We start from the raw sequence: 17,272 nt of genomic DNA on the forward strand, positions 1-17,272 counted from the left end.
GAAAGAGAGACCACCCGCGGAGGGTGAGAAGGGAATTTTTATATATTCCATTGAAGGACATGTATGTTTTTGTAATAATGTAATGTAATGTCATTTCGATTAAACAGATGAACTTATATAAAGATTTAAAGTGTTATGTGAAATCAACTTTTTTGAGCTTTACATCTTATGATGTTATTCCTTCATCAAAAACATACCTACAGCGTCGCTTTGATTCTTTCATGCATGATTGAAAAAAAATCCTTTAATCTCCATGGCAACCATTCAACTTTGCAAAACACCTGGGTGGACCTAGCTCCACCTTTGAAGACGAAGCTCCTCCTCAAAGATGCAGTTCTCAAGCTTCTGCCTCACAGAGCAACCCTCTCCGCCCCTCCCCCACTCAACTCCGTCAGACTAACCAGCAGCAATTATCAAACACCTGGTGGAACTTATTATAGGAGCTACTTCTCAGTGCGAAGTTGGTAAAAACATTGTTGAAGAGCCTTGTTGTGATGACTTTCTGAAGACGGAGTTTCAAAAAGAGCAGGAGTTTTTAAGGCACCAAGTTACAAACTCAAAATTCTATTAAGTCCTGTTTGACATCATACTTATAACAACTAAAGTTAAAATATTTACTTAATTGTGCTATAAAATTATTATGTGGTTGGAAAATGCATAACACTGCCTCTGAGCCGTTTCTTTCAGAATGTGTTTGTTGAAGCTGGTCTGTAAAGCTGCAATCCCTCTCAGAACAGGGAGACTATGAGTTCTCAGTCAAGTGCAACTTTCACAAGAATGAATTACAACCAAATCTTTGTATTTAGGAAAACACATGAAAAATTAATACAATAAATACTTGAATTTTGTTCCCAAAAAACATACATCCATCCATACCTACTCTTTATTATCAATTTTAGGTAACATTTATTTTAATTTTACTTTTTACTTTCAATTGTGACCAACATTACAAAGCCTGTTTTAAGTTCCACTGGCTGATTGCTTCATTAGAACTTAACGAAAGAGCAAAAAAAAAAAAAAGGACATTTATTTGTTTACTTTTTTGTTAGCCTTCTGAAGAGACTCTGTAGTTGGTGTTTAAGTGTTGTCTATAATGTCTTCCAGTAACACCTCATTAACTAGTCATATTTTCAATTAACTTTTAACATATTTAAACACTAAACCACAGTGGTGGACTGCTGTAACACCCCGACTGAGTAAGTTCTCGGGGGAAGCTCTTTCCATGCCATGGCTCTTTGGATAGATCAGTCCGCCAGGACTATAAAAGAAAACTTGATTATTTGGAGAAGGCTGGGTGCTGGAGTTTGACCTTCCTCTGTAAAGCGATGGTCAGTCAGGAACTTGGAGCCTGGCAGCAAAGACAAAAAAAAGAAAAAAATCCTAGCATGTGCTAAATGGATATTGATAGAAAAGTCAACTGCTCTTTTGGAAAACTGTGTGAATGCAATGAATGGCTCTCTCCATTCATTGTTTGCATTATTTATGTTTGCCGGTTGGTTGGAAAAAATAAGACTGTTAAATTATATAACTTGTTTTTAGGTTTCAGTTACACGCAAAAAGAACAAACAAAAACAAAACCCCACAAGATTCCAGTTTATTTGGGGGTGCAGTGTTTTTTTGGACCAGTTTTTTCAGGAGGCATTGAGCAACTCTGAAGTAACAGATGGAACTCAGCCAATTACTTCTAGAGTTTAGAGGAAGTGCAGGCAAATTCAAAGTAATGTGTTTCACTTCTGATTTTATTGTTGCTCCGTGTTTGAGAAAATTACCACCCATGCAAAAGCCAGCCTCGATTCTGGACGTATTTAGCTGGTAAAAGGAAAGTGAGTGAATGAATTAAAATGAATAGCTGTGATGTCATGTCAGCAATTCAGATGTACAACTCTCGCTTAAAGAGGAAGATGAAAGGAATACGGCTATTGTCCGGATAGTGTTCGTGACACACATCTTTGTCAGCTCGGCTCAGCTGAATGTGAAGTGCCCCTCCATCACACCGACATATTATCAGAGAGATGGTTGTTGAAGGAGCAGCTGTCTTCAGAAAGGTTTCCTCCTAAAAGCTGACCTACTCTTGTTTGTGTTGAGCTGCACTCAAAGCTGCATGACAAATAACTGTTCTAGCTAGCAATGGTACCGCAGCACCTTCAATAGAAAGGAATCACCTTCACATGGTACAAAATGTGTCTGGGTTTGCGCACCTACTTGTTGGATCTTTCACTGATATATTTCATTGGGTTACTGTGGAGACGAGCTTTGAACCTCTTTCAATGAGTCTTTGTGCCTGTTTATAACCCTCGTAAGGAATAATTATTTCTTTAAATAAGGCTGTTTTCACATCTGATAGTCCAGTAGATTTGGTTCAATTGGAACCAGAGTTTGCTTTCACACTACATTGTGTCAAATGATCCAAAAACCTGTTCCCCTCCTGACCTGTGGTGGCGCTGTATGAAGAACCACTGAAGGAAACAATACAACAAATAACCGAAGAAGACACAGAGAGCAACTTCCTTCTTCACCAAAGAAGGAAGTTGTCACTCTATTTTTGTTAACAAAAATAGGTTTTTGCGGTTGTGTCACTTCCCTTTTGTCTTTAGCAAAGGACTACGACCCATCAGTCTCACAAGGGCTAGACTCGCGTGTCTGTTTTAGTTGTATTTTCCCAGAATGCACTGTACTGTAGTCCACTTCCTGCTTTTGAAGCAGTCTCCGGTCTTGTTGGCGTTCACATATGCATTCGAACGCTCCAGGGTTCACTTAAAACAAACCGAGACCTAGGTTTGTAGGCAGGCCAGAGTTCGCTTTTTTGGTCACTGTGCGTAGTCAGAGTTTGACACATTCGCACCTCCCCAAACAAACTGGACTTTTGAGACAAACTAACTTGCGTTCAGTTAAAGTGGACAAACGGGGATGGTGTGAACGCACCCTAAACGGAAGGACAGAACATCTTCTGTCTCGCCCCAGAAATTCTGTGAGCTTTTCACTTAAATCTGGTGGCCGGTGAGTCTTATTGACTGTCATTCTCAATGCAATATGAAAATCTCAAGCTGCATTGCTGGCAAAAGGCCGTCATACATTTGGATCTCTGAAGTGCGTTAAATCAATAGACCTGCATCAGTTGGAACCCTTAACAAACATTAGGCCTCTCAGAATCTGATCCATCAGTAATATCAACATTTCTACTGAAAGTATCCAAGGCTAAAGACCTAAAATCTTTTTATCTCACACCTAACAGGATAACTGAGCCTTGGCGTGTTGATCATAAGCCAGTTGTTTAGTAAAAAAAAAAAAATACAAGCACACCAATTCACTTCTGAAGCCACCAAAGTTCATTGAACAGTCACTTCATATCGTTTCTACTTTGATGTATAACAGTTCTGTCTTAGATATCTTTTTCTTTCCTGAATACATAAAATCATCCTGTAAAAACGCTGTACTTTATATTTATGTAGGTTCACTTTGTCTAACAATAAATTTGTTTGTCTGCTCACTTATCTTTTGTTTTCATTTTCTAGATCAAACACTTTTTCATAGTACTATTATCTTGCCATGCCACTATTCCAACAACCTGCTGATTGGCAAGCTGTGGTTAATAGAAACGTCATGCTGTGGTTTTGGAGCTATTAGGCTGCAAATAAAATGACTTTATTTAATTGATGGTGGAGGGTGTTAGCCCTCTGATTGGCTCTGGACCTCCATATTGAGGTTTTAGTCTCAGATGAAGGATGTACTGTTGGCTCTGCGTTGTACAACAGCCACGCTGGGATGATTTACTGCATAAAGGCCTCTCTTGCTTCAGTGCCAGCCACTAACAGCAGTGACAGAAACTACAGTCTGAAAATGAGTGGAAGCGCCACACTACTAATCACGAGTAAGTCTAATAACATCTAAATAATGGCTGAGAATCAAACAGGCCAAGGCCTGGCTGCATGTTACGCCGCTCTGCACAAACTGTGTCGTTTCAATTCACCAAATTGTTTTTCTGTTGAACTGAAAGCCAGTGTAATGCAGGAAATCAAATCTGATGCCAACTTCCTATTCTTCCCAAATATATGTGTCCATGTTGTCTGTATTCAAGCCAAAGTAATGGCCAATTTTTACTTTTATTTCTGCCTGTTTGTTGCGGAGCATTTCTGCGGTTTGTCAGACTACAGAGGAGAGCTGAAAAACGAAAAATATTGGCTTGTGCATCAACTTACCAAGCAAAGAACAAAAAAACTATGATTTTCTCCCGTGTGGTATGATATCCAGCACATCATTAAAATTTCTGACTTAGAGCAAATCAGATTTAATTCTGGCCGTGTTTTAAGACTGCCACACATTAAATATTACAGGCTGATGGGTGGTGGAAAGACACTTCCTCACCTCTTTTTTCAAGGTTTAAAAAGCCTTGAAACAAGTTCATTTTTTATTGGAAATTGTAATCTATTCCACTCTATGGCAGTAGCGGAATCTCACACTGGAAAATATAAGTAAAAGATTCAACATTTATTCATTTTATGCTTGGTATGATCCCTTCATTTTTAATCTGATGTCTTTGACCTGAATTTTCTAGTTCTCATCTTCTAGACAGTGAGATAACACTTCAGTAAACAGACTTCTTTTTCTTTTTTACTGATTTTGTTTTTTTGAAGACTGGCATCTGACACTTCCGTTCTCTAAAACTGAAAGCATTGCATTAGCTAGCTAGCATTGCAAGCTAGCCTGTTACATGCTTACTGCAAGCTAAACTAAAAACATTTACTTAACTAACTTGAATGTACAAATTATCATAAAATGATAATTATTATATTTGTCATAATCCATACTTACGGACAAATCTCGTCCAAATCAACAGAGCCTTAAGGCTAATAGGAGGTTAGCTTATGAACACTTCGGCATGGTGTTCGGCCATTTTGGATTTTTCTGCTTTCTGTTTTCTTGTCTCAAAACAACCACCAGAGGGAATGCTGGGGGCCATTCCCAAAAGCTATTAATTCACCTGTCCAGGGTGACCTCGCCTCTCGCCCGGAACGTTAGCTGGAGATAGGCACCAGCAACCCTCCCGACCCCACTAAGGGACAAGGGTATACAGATGGATGGATGGAACTTACTCTGTAACATTTGCCATGGTGGAGCATACAGAGAAAGGGTTTTTTGACCACTTATCTTTGCACAAAGCTAATCCCACAGATATTACAATGCAGGAGTTCCTAAACTTTTAAGACCACAGTCTCAAATTTAACATCGCAAGAAACTTGCAATGCCGACAGAGTGACATTAGATTGAGCACCAAACAATTTTCTCTCTTACTTGATAAATTTTGCACTATTGTTGTGCATTAGTTTCCTCCAAAATGTCATCTGAACAGAGCTATTTTGTTAAATGAGCTCTAAGGAACCTTGAGTGAAATTTATACAGATTGCTGCATTTGTCCACAGACAGCTGCTCTGTGCCCTCTGCTGACAGGGAAAACAAAGAGCCATTCGAAAGCAAAAGAACAGAATCTCTGCTATATAATTTTAATCTAACAGCTACCAATAAAAGGGTATCAATTTGCTATGGTAACAGTTATTTAAATTATGTTTGTTCATTGTTTGAGGAGGAGAATAGGAATGAATCTCTGTGTTGTAATTCTTTTGAGAACCAGCTGCAGCTCAACTTAGCAGATTTTAATTTTTTTTTTATACAACTCATCATTGTTTAGCATAAGTTAAGGTTTTCCACTTGCCTGTAGCAATCAAGAGAGACAGATGAGTACTTGGCTTCTGGCTACTGACTGGGAAGCTTTTGATTCAGCTATCACCAAGGGCATACTACTGTAATCACCTCTGCTCATATGGTGTTTGCTGCTATTGTAGAAGTGGTGATAGGAAGGCTCTCACTCAGACCAACACCAACCCATGGAAGGAACTGGCACAAAGCTTTCAGAGAAAATGCTGGAGAATGAAGTGGGAACCAAAGCTATGAGGAAATCAGTTCTATAGTTACAACAAAATGCCTTCGAAAAGCCTCTTGGAGTTTGTGAGTTATGGCTAGATGTTCTGTGTTCTATTAGACAAATTTTCCCAATCCAAACATACACATTTTATCTTTTAAGAGTGAAACTGACAGTTGGATATCTCTACAGTGGACCTATCAGTTCACCTTTAAGTCCTTGAACACTACCTTGCATTACCAAGGTAAATTGGTAAAGCAAAACTGCACAATAACATTAATGTTGCGATCAGACTGCTTCGCACGTCAAAAGTGCACCCTACTCTTCAAACTTATGCACTCTGGAGTCAGATCCTTAATAATAAAGGTCATGACACATGTCGGGAGGAGCATCTAGACTTTTTGTTTCTCCCAGACTCTTTGCACAATGGCAGGTGAAATATTGAGTCTCTTGGCTTTATCTACTAAAAGCAGGAGAATGTTGTCGTTGGACGCCTCTGCACCATGTTTGAATTCACCAGATAACTCAGAGGTGCTGTGAGTTTGAGTTTTACAAACTAGCTGCCTAGTGACATGGGTCGCTTTCAGCGCTATTCCTGTCTGACCCGAGCCCAGTTTGGCAAAATGCTGAACCGGATCGGTGCCTGCATCTCCTGACAGGACACCAACTACAGGCGCTATATCAGATAGTGGAGTCTTTCTGACTGGTTGACGCTCTACATCGAGCAGAAAAAGTTCAGATTTTCCAACTCCAGTGTTGGATAAACTTGATGACCATAGAATGCTCAAAATGTTTTAAATGCGAGACTTCTAGATGTGCCCAAGACGCTCAAATTATGTTCAATCTGAACGCAGCATCTCTAGATCATCTAGATCAAACATTTAGATGTTAGTGATGAAAAGTAAGACAAAATTGGAAGAAAAGAGGGTAAAGACCTGATTAATGTTAGCCTTCTATCAGGGCAACAACCCTAAAGGTTCCCACTAGTTTTTTTCAAAGCCAAACAGTCATTGCTAGGTCATGTGGTTTTGGGACATTCGTGTTCACACATGAATTTCATTCAGAAGCAGACCACCTGAGGGACACCCCTCTGCTTAAGTAGACGTTACTCCTTTACTGTCCAGGTTGACAGTCTGATTATTATAACAGCTATTTAGTGAAGAAAAGTAAAAATGCACATTATTACTCACTGTGTCAGATAGATGTAGTCATGTCTCCTGCAGATAAAAAAAGACAGTAGAAGTGGACTAGTTAAAGCAAATATCAACATTGCCGTTCAGGTGCATTTCTGCATGAAACATGGTAACAAACTTCTGAGCAATCACACAACAGTTTGTTCAGAGCTCTGACATGACTTTGATTGTACATCCTAACAATCCTGCCATGTTCATGGCAGATCGCCTTTTGCCTTTGGCATCAAGAGGTTCCTATGTGTTGTTTGACTAGGACTAGGTGACAAGCACCCTGTTTGAGTCCTTTTACATTTTCTTACTCTTTTTCTTTTTGCAAGTTGAGTTTCTACTTGCAGCCTAGTTATGATTTAAGTACTTACAATCTTTGAGAAAATATGCGCTTAATCCTAGGCCTTTAGTGCCTTTGCAGCTGGTTGAAGCAAAGCACAAATGACATTAGAAACATACCACCAGCATATTCAGTTGATTGAAACATGTTCATAATCCATATTGTGTGAGATATTGCCAATCGGGGAATTAATCAGAGCAATATCAAAAAATGAAGATGAAGTAACAACAGGGGTCAGAATGAACTTCCTCCCAGCATCCCAAAGCTGATAAAAATAATGACATAAGAAAAGAAATATTGGGAAATTACTAAATAGCATTTGGGAAAACCTGAAGATGATTAGACTGTGTGCTCCACAGATCATACAAATGAGAAACTCATCAGACAGTCATAACAAGATACTTGGAGATTTATTATTTTTCTTATTGCCAATCAAGCTGGTAGACCGGCTTTATCGCTTTTCCCACAACTTCATTCACGTGTTTCTAAACACAGGATGTTGGGTAAAAAAAAAAGTGAAGTAAAGGTGTGGAAAAAGTTTGGCACAGTTGAAGAAACACATCCTTAACTGTAGGTGTGGTAAGAAATATTTTGTAAGTGTGAAGAATGTGAGAAGGAGAGTGCTCGTTGCTCCTAAATGCAGTGTACACCCAACACATCCAGCCATCTGCTATGGCAACGCAGCCTTCTTGATTAGCAAAATGTGTGGTTGACATGTTGCAAATGAGGCTTTACTCAGAACCAAAACATTAACCTGTTCAGCATGTCAACAAAATGATCAAACAGATGCTGAAAAGTTCTCCTCACTTGTGTTTTTCTGAACGATTGGCTAACCAAATGATGTGAACAGATTTTCTAAAATTTTAGATATTTGCATCAGAAAGGTTTATTGAGTGGAACTTCAAAATGATTTAAGATTTCTAAATAGCTTTCAGACCAATGGTGCCAAAGGTGAAATTATGTTTATGTTCATGTTCAGCATGATCGAACACCAGGGGGCGCTATAAGTAGGTAAGATTTATACTGCCAAAATGGTAGAATGGGTTTTATTGAAACTTGGTGGGTATCTTTAGGGTACAACCATGAGACTATGTTATCAGTTTGGCAATGATTGTGTGGGCGTGGCTTATGCACAAAAATGTAGATCTAACTTTTAACCTTTGAGGAAAAAAATATAAAAAGTGATTCATTACATTTAGAGGGCTAAGACATTTTGATATGTTCTTTTCATTAAGCTGAAAATGTTTGACCCAGGTTCGTAGGACCATGTAAAAGTTTGGCAATGCCGTTTATGAAGTTTCTAGCTAGTGCTAGCAGTAGAAGCTCCAACTTTGGCAGGGTGTCTTGAAATTCGGCACACTGTTCAGATCAATCCTGCCTATAAAGAAGAATAAATATTACTCAGTTATGAAAGCCCCCTTGTGTTTAATAAATAAATTTTTTATGTTCAATGAACCACATCTTTCGGCTTTCATGGAATCATTTCTATATGTATGATATTTTCATGATTTTCTCTTTTTAGGTTTGTCTTTATCAGGAATCGTCATTTCTGTCGGACATAAGACCCGAAGGCAGGAAATGGCAGGCTGACTTCTATCAGACTGCCCCAGAGCAGCTGTGGCTACAATCCAGTAGTTTACCATCATCAGTGTATGTCTTTGTAAAGCATCTTTTAGAAACCTTTGATGGTTGAAAAGTGCTATATACGTCTGATGTCTTTTCATTTAGACCATTAGATTTGACCGTGGGTAAGACGCTGTCTCAGCGGTGTTATGGGTGGCTGATTCTGCTTCCTGAAGAGTTCCTCTGTCCAATGTGGGATGGTTACCATTTCTCTGGATCACCAGAATGGCTCCAGGTTATTCTACTGGTCCTGTTCTGATCTACATAGACAAAATTAAACCTGTTAATCGGTGACTTTTACAGCAGCTGTAATGTTGAATTCTGGACTTTGGAATGAAACACACCTCAGTTGGAGCTGAACTATAGCAGGAAACAATTTGTGATTGTTGCTCCCTGCAGAGAGAATTCTCTTCAGAACAAACTAACAGCTTCTCTCTGACTGAGTCCATCTGAAGGAGAGAAAAGGGGAATACTCCAACACTGCTGTTTCAAGCTGCTCACACTCCTCACACTGAAGGTGAGTTGGACCTAGAACGCCACTCAAAATCATTTTGAGTGAAGTGGAGCCAATGACTGACTGGAGCTTCTGTTTTTTCAGCTTCATTCAGAGACTAAATGGCTTCCAGATCAGAGAAGGATCTCTGCTGCCCGGTCTGTCGCGATGTCTTTATGGTTCCGGTTGTTCTGTCATGTAGCCACAGTTTCTGTAAGGAGTGTCTGGTGACCTGGTGGAGAGAGAAACCAGCAAGAGAGTGTCCAGTTTGTAAGAGGAGATCTTCAATGGATGATCCACCGTTTTTAGAATCGGCTCAGAGAGCTTCAGAGGTTCTCTGCAGTCTGCACTCTGAGAAACTCAAACTCTTCTGTCTGGACCATCAGAAGCCAGTGTGTGTCGTCTGCAAAGATTCAGAAAAACACACCAAGCACAGATTCATATCCATCGATGAAGCTGCTCAGCAACACAAGAAGGTCCTTGACCAAGCTCTGCAGCCTTTGAAGGAGAACCTGACTGTCAGGAAGAAAGTTCAAGAGGAGTTTGATCGGACCGCAGAGCATCTGAAGGTCCAGAGCCAAAACACAGAGAGGCAGATTCAGGAGCAGTTCAGGAAGCTTCATCAGTTTCTAGCAGAGGAAGAGGAGGCCAGGCTGGCTGCACTGAGGGAGGAAGAGGAGCAGAAGTGGGGAGTGATGAAGGAGAAGATGGAGGCTCTGAGCAGAGAGACGGCAACTCTGTCAGACACAGTCAGAGCCGTGGAGGAGGCGCTGAGAGCTGAAGACGTCTCCTTCCTGACCAACTACAAAGCTGCAGTGGAAAGAGTCCAGCGCTGCCCCCTGCTGGAGGATCCACAGCTGCCCTCAGGATTTCTTATAGACCAGGCCAAACATCTGGGCAACCTGGCCTTCAACATCTGGAGCAACATGAAGGACACAGTGTCCTACATGCCTCTCATCCTGGACCCAAATACGGCTGATTCTCGACTGATCCTGTCTGAAGATCTGACCAGTGCAACTTTTGGAGAGAATCAGCAGTTTCCTGATAATCCAGAGAGGTTCGACACCTTGTGCGCTGTCCTGAGTTCTGAGGGCTTTAACTCGGGAAAGCACAGCTGGGATGTTGATGTTAGCGGCAGTGAATTCTGGGAGCTTGGGGTGTTAGCAGAGTCTGCCCAGAGGAAGGGAAACATGGAGTCTGGATTTCTGGTTCTATGCTTCTATGAAAGACATTATTCAGCGGAGTCTGCAACAGCTCCTCCTAGAGAACTCTACACTCAGAAGATGTTCCAGAGGATCAGAGTGAATCTGGACTGGGACAGAGGAAAACTGACGTTCTCTGATCTGGATACTAACACACACATACACACCTTCATACACACCTTCACAGACAAAATGTTTCCATACATCAACACGGTGGATAAAGTAAAAATCCTACCAATGAAGATCTCAGTGATCAAATAGCAGGTCTGAAGGTTCTCAGCATGAAGAACACAAAGTTCACTTCACACTTTATTATTCAATGTTTCTGGTATGGCCATGAATGTGAAGCATAGTGACATCTAACAATGATAAGAAAAAAAACATATGTACAACACAGAAGGTTTTCTTGGCCCACCGGAGGTTAATTTTTGCTTCACAAACTGATCTGTTGGGATGCTGGAAAAAAAACTATTGTGTGGAAGTTATGCACACAAAACATTTTTTTTTGCACAATACTTCCATACTTTCCTGAAGAATTACAGATTTTTCATCCATTTATTAATTTGGGTCATAATTGTATAAAATGGAGGTTAGCTTTTTCTATTGAAAAATAGTTGAGTTTATAGAAATCATAAATCAGTCCAGCTGTTTAACATCTGGACTGGTCATCTGGAAGGATTTTTAGTGATGTCTTAATGAACTACACATTTTTAAGACATTTCTAAAAATTTAAGTCAATGTTGAAAGTATAGCGGTTAACACTTTTATTAAAAAAACCATTAGACGTAGGAAGATGGGACACAGTTCGAAGTTTTCCTTTAGTTTTCTCAGACATCTTGAAATATTGTTTGGCATTTTTACTGGAATATGTATTTATTATGAATTTGTATAATATGGGTATGTACTGCCATTATTTTTTGAAGTAGTCGATAACTATTTTTTTTGTTAAAACATAGAGACTTGGAAAAAAGTTATTTCTGATATAGACCGTCGTGGAATATTTTGAACTACAGATGTTATTCATTTTTGAGTCCACATTGGAAAAACTTTGAAATTATGGCTAACAATATTGTTTATGGAAAAAGCCTTTGGTAGCCCATTCCAGTCACTGGAATGGGCCTTTATTGTTAGAAATATAGATATGGTAGTCTGGAAATATTTTTTAAATTTATGATTATTTTTTATAAATGATTTTTTTTAGAAATGTGATGCATAACTACCAGTAAGCAAAATGCACTGTAATGGTAGTCCGCAGTCTCAGTTTAAGTCTGAAAAGACCCAGCAAGGCTAACTTAATGGGACATGGAATAGGATGAGCAAGGCATTGTGGGGCTGGGAGTAGAGCTACATTAAGCTAAATCCATTATAATGACTAACAATGGCTAACAATATTGTTTATGGTAAAAGCCATAGGACATTGCCGTCTTTAGAAAGACGGCAATGTCCTATGGCACTTTGCTATAGGACAATAGCAATGTACCTGCCATAGGACATTGCCGTCTTTAAAAAGACTTGCAGTTCTAGTCATGTTCTGACAGCAGAGGTTTGGAAAAAAAAAAAAGTTATTTCTTTTTACCCTGACTATAAATGACACCATTCCTGCGAGATGTTCACAAGCAGCTGCTGGTGGGCAGAATCTGAACTAGTCACAAGTGGCTGACTTGCTGCACCGTACTCTCCACAAGAAGACCATCTTACTTGCTCAAGTGTGCCACCTAATTGAACTTTAGCTGGACAGCACGCATAAGGCTGGATCTCATTAAGGCAGCGACATGAAAAAAATAATCTCTCATATCTGTATTTTAATTGCTAGCTCTCCTTTATAATCAGATTAGCTGGAGAGAGCAGCGAAGAGGCAGATAAGACAAAGGACTAATTGAATTAGAAGAAAGGCAAGAGAGTGCGGGGAGGGAGGGGGAACCAAACAGAAAAAGACAGTCTGAGAATGCAAAAGAAATAAAAAGACGGGATAGAATAAAGAAATCAAGGGTTCTGGGGATAAACTGAAGTCAAACAGTCAAGAGGTTTCGGGATTTCTCCAGCGGTTCCCCTCTCTGGTACCGGGTGGGTATCGGCTGATTTGTAGTCGTGTCTAGTTTCTGTAAATGCCTGGAATTTGGGCACCATTATTCTGAGTACAACAGGGTTATTGTTATGGCAACAGCTCTGTCCTCCTCTTCAAGAGATAGTGGTTATCAAACCCACTCATCACGCTGATGAAAGAATTGAGATGTCTGTTATGGTTTGATCAGTAAGCAAGTGAAACGGCCTCAGTGTTTTCACTGTGGATCCAGGCTGAGTACTCAGAGTGAGACCACCATTCTCACCAGATCAGAAACCAAACATCTGCATTGGGGGTGGGGGGTTTATTGATTTGGATGCCACATTGTCAGCCCTAAAAGGTAATATTCTGCCTCGGCCCTGCATTCACTGGTTTCATATAGATCATTATAAAAGCTACTAAAGTCCTGAACAGAATTATCCATCATCTTTAACAAGGCAAAAGTATTACAATAAAAAGCAAGTATAGACAATTGATGTTAAATGGAGGAAATATTTAGGGGTTTTTGTCGAATTTCATGCTAGTTACTTAAAAGATAGATGAAAATTAAAGAATTAAGATGTGTACAAGGTGAATTTCATTTGTGTGTACTGCTAATTTAACAGTGTTGAATAACTGATGTTCAAAAGGCCTACATGTTAACCAATGGGTCCATGAGAACACTGGTGTCATCATGACAGGTAAAGCTGCATTATGCATATTTGTTAAAAATCATCATTATGTCATGACAGTATGACATAAGACAGATAACCTTAAAAAAATCAAGCTCCTCTGCTTTCTCCCAGGGCTAAATGCAGTAATACACCACTCAGTCAGAATCAACTAATCAGAGCCTTTACTAAGCTGAAACTTGTTCACGACAACAATGCTACGGCTAGCTACCATAGCTACCGACCATGACAGATAAATGGTTTTCCTGTAATGAAAAGCTGTTTTTCCACCATTTGCATGAAACACGAGATTGATTGACAGCGCTAAGACCTGCCTTCTGGCTCTGATTGGTTGCTTTTTAGTGGGAGTGGTGCATTTATTCAGACAGAAACTGTAGGACCGAAAGGAGATCAATTTTTTTCATACAATACTGTCACGACATGGTTTTACAAAATATGTTTTCTCCATATTTGTTAAAAGTTACATATTATGGTTGGTTAGTTGTCTGACCAACCATAACCAACAGTGAAATGTTTATTAACAATGGACTTGAATTGGTGAGGAAAATGTGTTTCATGTTTGAACAGAGAGACTGCTGAGAGCGTTAATTGTTACTCAGCACATGTAGCTGTCAAACCACAGCCTGGAAGGATCAATTTTCTTTTCAAAGTCAGAGCAAAGCAGAAAAACATGTAAACAAATGCAGAAAAGCATACTTTGTTTGTTAAGCTAAACATACTATCACCTTACCACAGACATGTTTAAATGATGTATTGGTTTTACAACAAATGTCGCAAATCTTTCAAAAAAAAAAGATCTACCTTTCTTATTATAGTTCATTAAAATTTTAACTGGCATTTCAGTTCAAAGAGCGCTTTCTTAGAAGTTAAGGGTGATGCTCCTTTGGTCACCATTGGTTTTCACGTTGGCACATATTAAATTTTTTCATCATGAACTCTGACCTTAACTGAGATAAGTGAGGTCTACATTGCTTTAGATAATGTTTTGGGTTCCATTTTTACAAAAGCTGGATGATTCGTTGGTACTGCTTAACCAACATTTGGGCATTGTGAAGGTTTGTCAACTTTTCTTCTGAAATTCCCTTTTCATTGTGATAAATGTCAGTGACTTTGCTTCCCATCACTTCCAGATTTTATAGAGATCGGTACATCTTGTGTTGCTTTTTTTGAAATCTTTTAGCACAACTTCATGTTACCGGACAGGTTCTATTTGAGTGATTTCTTGATTCTTAGGTCTGAGTGTTTTTTTTTTGTTTGTTTTTTAAAGTTTCCATTTGTTTAAGGTGTTTAGACGCAAAGATTTTAAATTTCTTTGTATTTTTTTATTTATTTTTTTTTGCTAATTATGCCCCCCCAAAACTGTGAAGTTCCATTTATAACTGACTAGATCACTATTTCTCTTCACCATTTCACCAAACTGTGTTAAAAAATAACACCAGTCACTTGAGGATACTGTATTAGTGATTAATATTTCTACACCAGAAAATAGATATTCTATTTTGAATCCAATAGATTTACTACTTTCATTGGTCGCACCACATGATTTATCCCTTGTGCGTGCAAGGACTGAGGCAAATGATACAAGTGATACAGGTGTGGGGTCGGTTGGACCCCATTTGTAAACACAAGGGTTAAACAATAAATTTGACCAGTGAAGTGGTCAAAATCCTTTTAATACATAAAAATAGAATTACATCCAGAATAGAATTACATCACAAAAAAACAACACAAATTAAACACACCAATTTAATTCACATACAAAATAATGAAGTAATCTAATCATCATCATCTTTGTAAGATTTCAAACATTGCAAACATGCTTCTTTCAAATCAAATCGAAAAGATTTCAATGAACTTCAAACTATCATGTTACGACTGGGGACTTTAATGTCCATTTGAACAAAGGGAAATGCTTATTTTCAAGCATTAGTAAACCTTTTCCAGTCTTGGCTGTTCAACCTGGAACTCCATGAGGTTGCTGGCTCAGGTTCGGAAATGACAGCATGTACATCTTTCTTGTAGTAAAAGACTACATCTGGAGTTTGTGGCCATGTGAACAAGTTCTTGTCATCAGACTGTTGCATGGTGCTGACTTGAGCTTCTTTTCCCACATCCTGAAGTACCTGGTCCACATGTGGTACCTTATCATAGCTCACAATTACAAACTTGCCACCTAAGTCTTGAAGACTGGCTTGTTCCTTTGATGGTTCAGGATTGCTTGGTGCAGTTTCAATGTGGCACATAGTTTCTCTCAAGTAGACTTTTACTGGATGGTAAGAGACATGTTTTCATTATTGCATACTTGCAGAAGCATGATACTTCTCTGGGCAGCACATGAAAACAAAACCTGGGGTATCTTCAAGGTTCCTTTCACAGCAGTTAAATTTTCTGGAATCAGCTCATCATACTTCTGTATGCTCTCGTCATTCATCCAGTGGTAAGTAATATTTGACCCAGATTTCTTGTGTCTGCAGCTCACCACCACGTCTAACATAGAGATCAGCTTCCTTCCTTACAGCGCCACCAATGCCACCTGCGGCACCCTTTCCATGGCACTTTTCTGAGTAGTTCCATGTCACATGGTTGAACCCAGTCAGGAAAGGCACAGTACTAAGGAGGTAAAAGTTTGATCTGTTCCTGTACTGTGTAACAGGTCCATCACTGACAAAATGAAGAGCTGTAATTTGTGGACTGGTTTTGCGATGCTCTTTCAATATGGGCTCCAGGTGTGCCCACACTGCTCGCTCATCATGGCGGAGGCTGTTTGACACTGTGGCATATGATCTGGTGCTGTGGGCTTTGTAGAGGACAGCAGTGTGAATTGTGGCTTGCCTCCAAAATGATAAGACTGTGCTCATCTTGCATGCATAATTTTCTGAAAAGTCAATATGTAGAACAGCTTCTGATTCAGTCAGATTTTGCTTTAGGTCACGGAACTGCTCCGTTTGGTGGATCGATGAATGGCAAGTGCTTCAAGCTTTTTCTATAATAGTTATTTTAAGTCCTGGATTATCCCTGTGTAGGTTTTTTTTTTTTAATTTCCAAAGGTTTTCTCACCAGTTGTTGATGTAACTCTCTCCCATTGTTCCCAAGAAAGTGCAGTCTGTGTCTGGGAATTCAATTTCATCAAAGAAGTACTTTACACATACACGATCCATGCATGCTTTGCTAGGGTCACATACGATAATTTTTCAATAACTCTGAAATGCTCTTGGTCTTAAGCAGTCCTCTTTGAAATAGTTTGCTGACCAAAAGATTAATATCTTCATGTTCCATAAAAGCGCAGGTGTCTCTATCTCTGGTCTTTGGTTCAGTGATAAAGAAATGACGTTTTCTTACAAATTGTCTGTATGACATGAAAAGATGTGGCTCCACCTGTTTGATACTGTGCATGGAGCTCAATGAGCGGCTTTGTTAAAACTCTTCTCTGCATTTTTCATTTATTTTTGGTGATGGTGTCTCTTGTCCTTGATAGAAGACAACTATTTTCATCTCTGGACAGAAAGATGACAACTGCTTGCTTCCTCTGTGTTGACAGTTTTTTGATGATACTTGGTCACACCAAATTATATTTTTATGCTCAGTCAACATTAACAAAAAAATAACTAGTCTCCTTAAAAAAAAAAAAACAAGCTAGCTTCCTATACACGGCAAACATAAAATTAATAATCAAAACAGATATTTGTAGGAATAGTCAAAAATTAAGTTTTTTTGAGGTCATACCACATGATGTCCAAATATGGCAACTACATACCTACTGCTAAAAGTAACACTATTTTTCTTATC

At 39.1% G+C, this 17,272-nt stretch overlaps 1 protein-coding gene across 2 annotated transcripts; it reads left to right on the forward strand.

Annotated features, from left to right (window-relative positions):
* Nucleotides 1–9,673: 9,673 nt before the first annotated feature.
* Nucleotides 9,674–11,075, forward strand: LOC103156398 (nuclear factor 7, brain-like). Of its 2 annotated transcripts, XM_016664323.1 has the most exons (2): nucleotides 9,674–9,721; nucleotides 9,872–11,075. In XM_016664323.1, exons 1-2 carry the CDS (start codon nucleotides 9,674–9,676, stop codon nucleotides 11,012–11,014), a joined length of 1,191 nt encoding a protein of 396 aa, XP_016519809.1. In that variant the 3' UTR covers nucleotides 11,015–11,075. The 2 variants fall into 2 exon arrangements, with proteins under 2 accessions (XP_016519809.1, XP_016519808.1); XM_016664322.1 differs by having other exon boundaries at nucleotides 9,674–11,075.
* The last annotated feature ends 6,197 nt before the right edge of the window (nucleotides 11,076–17,272 follow it).

The sequence above is a fragment of the Poecilia formosa genome, unplaced genomic scaffold, assembly GCF_000485575.1.
Source record: "Poecilia formosa unplaced genomic scaffold, Poecilia_formosa-5.1.2 Scaffold479, whole genome shotgun sequence".
NCBI classification, from domain to species: domain Eukaryota; kingdom Metazoa; phylum Chordata; class Actinopteri; order Cyprinodontiformes; family Poeciliidae; genus Poecilia; species Poecilia formosa.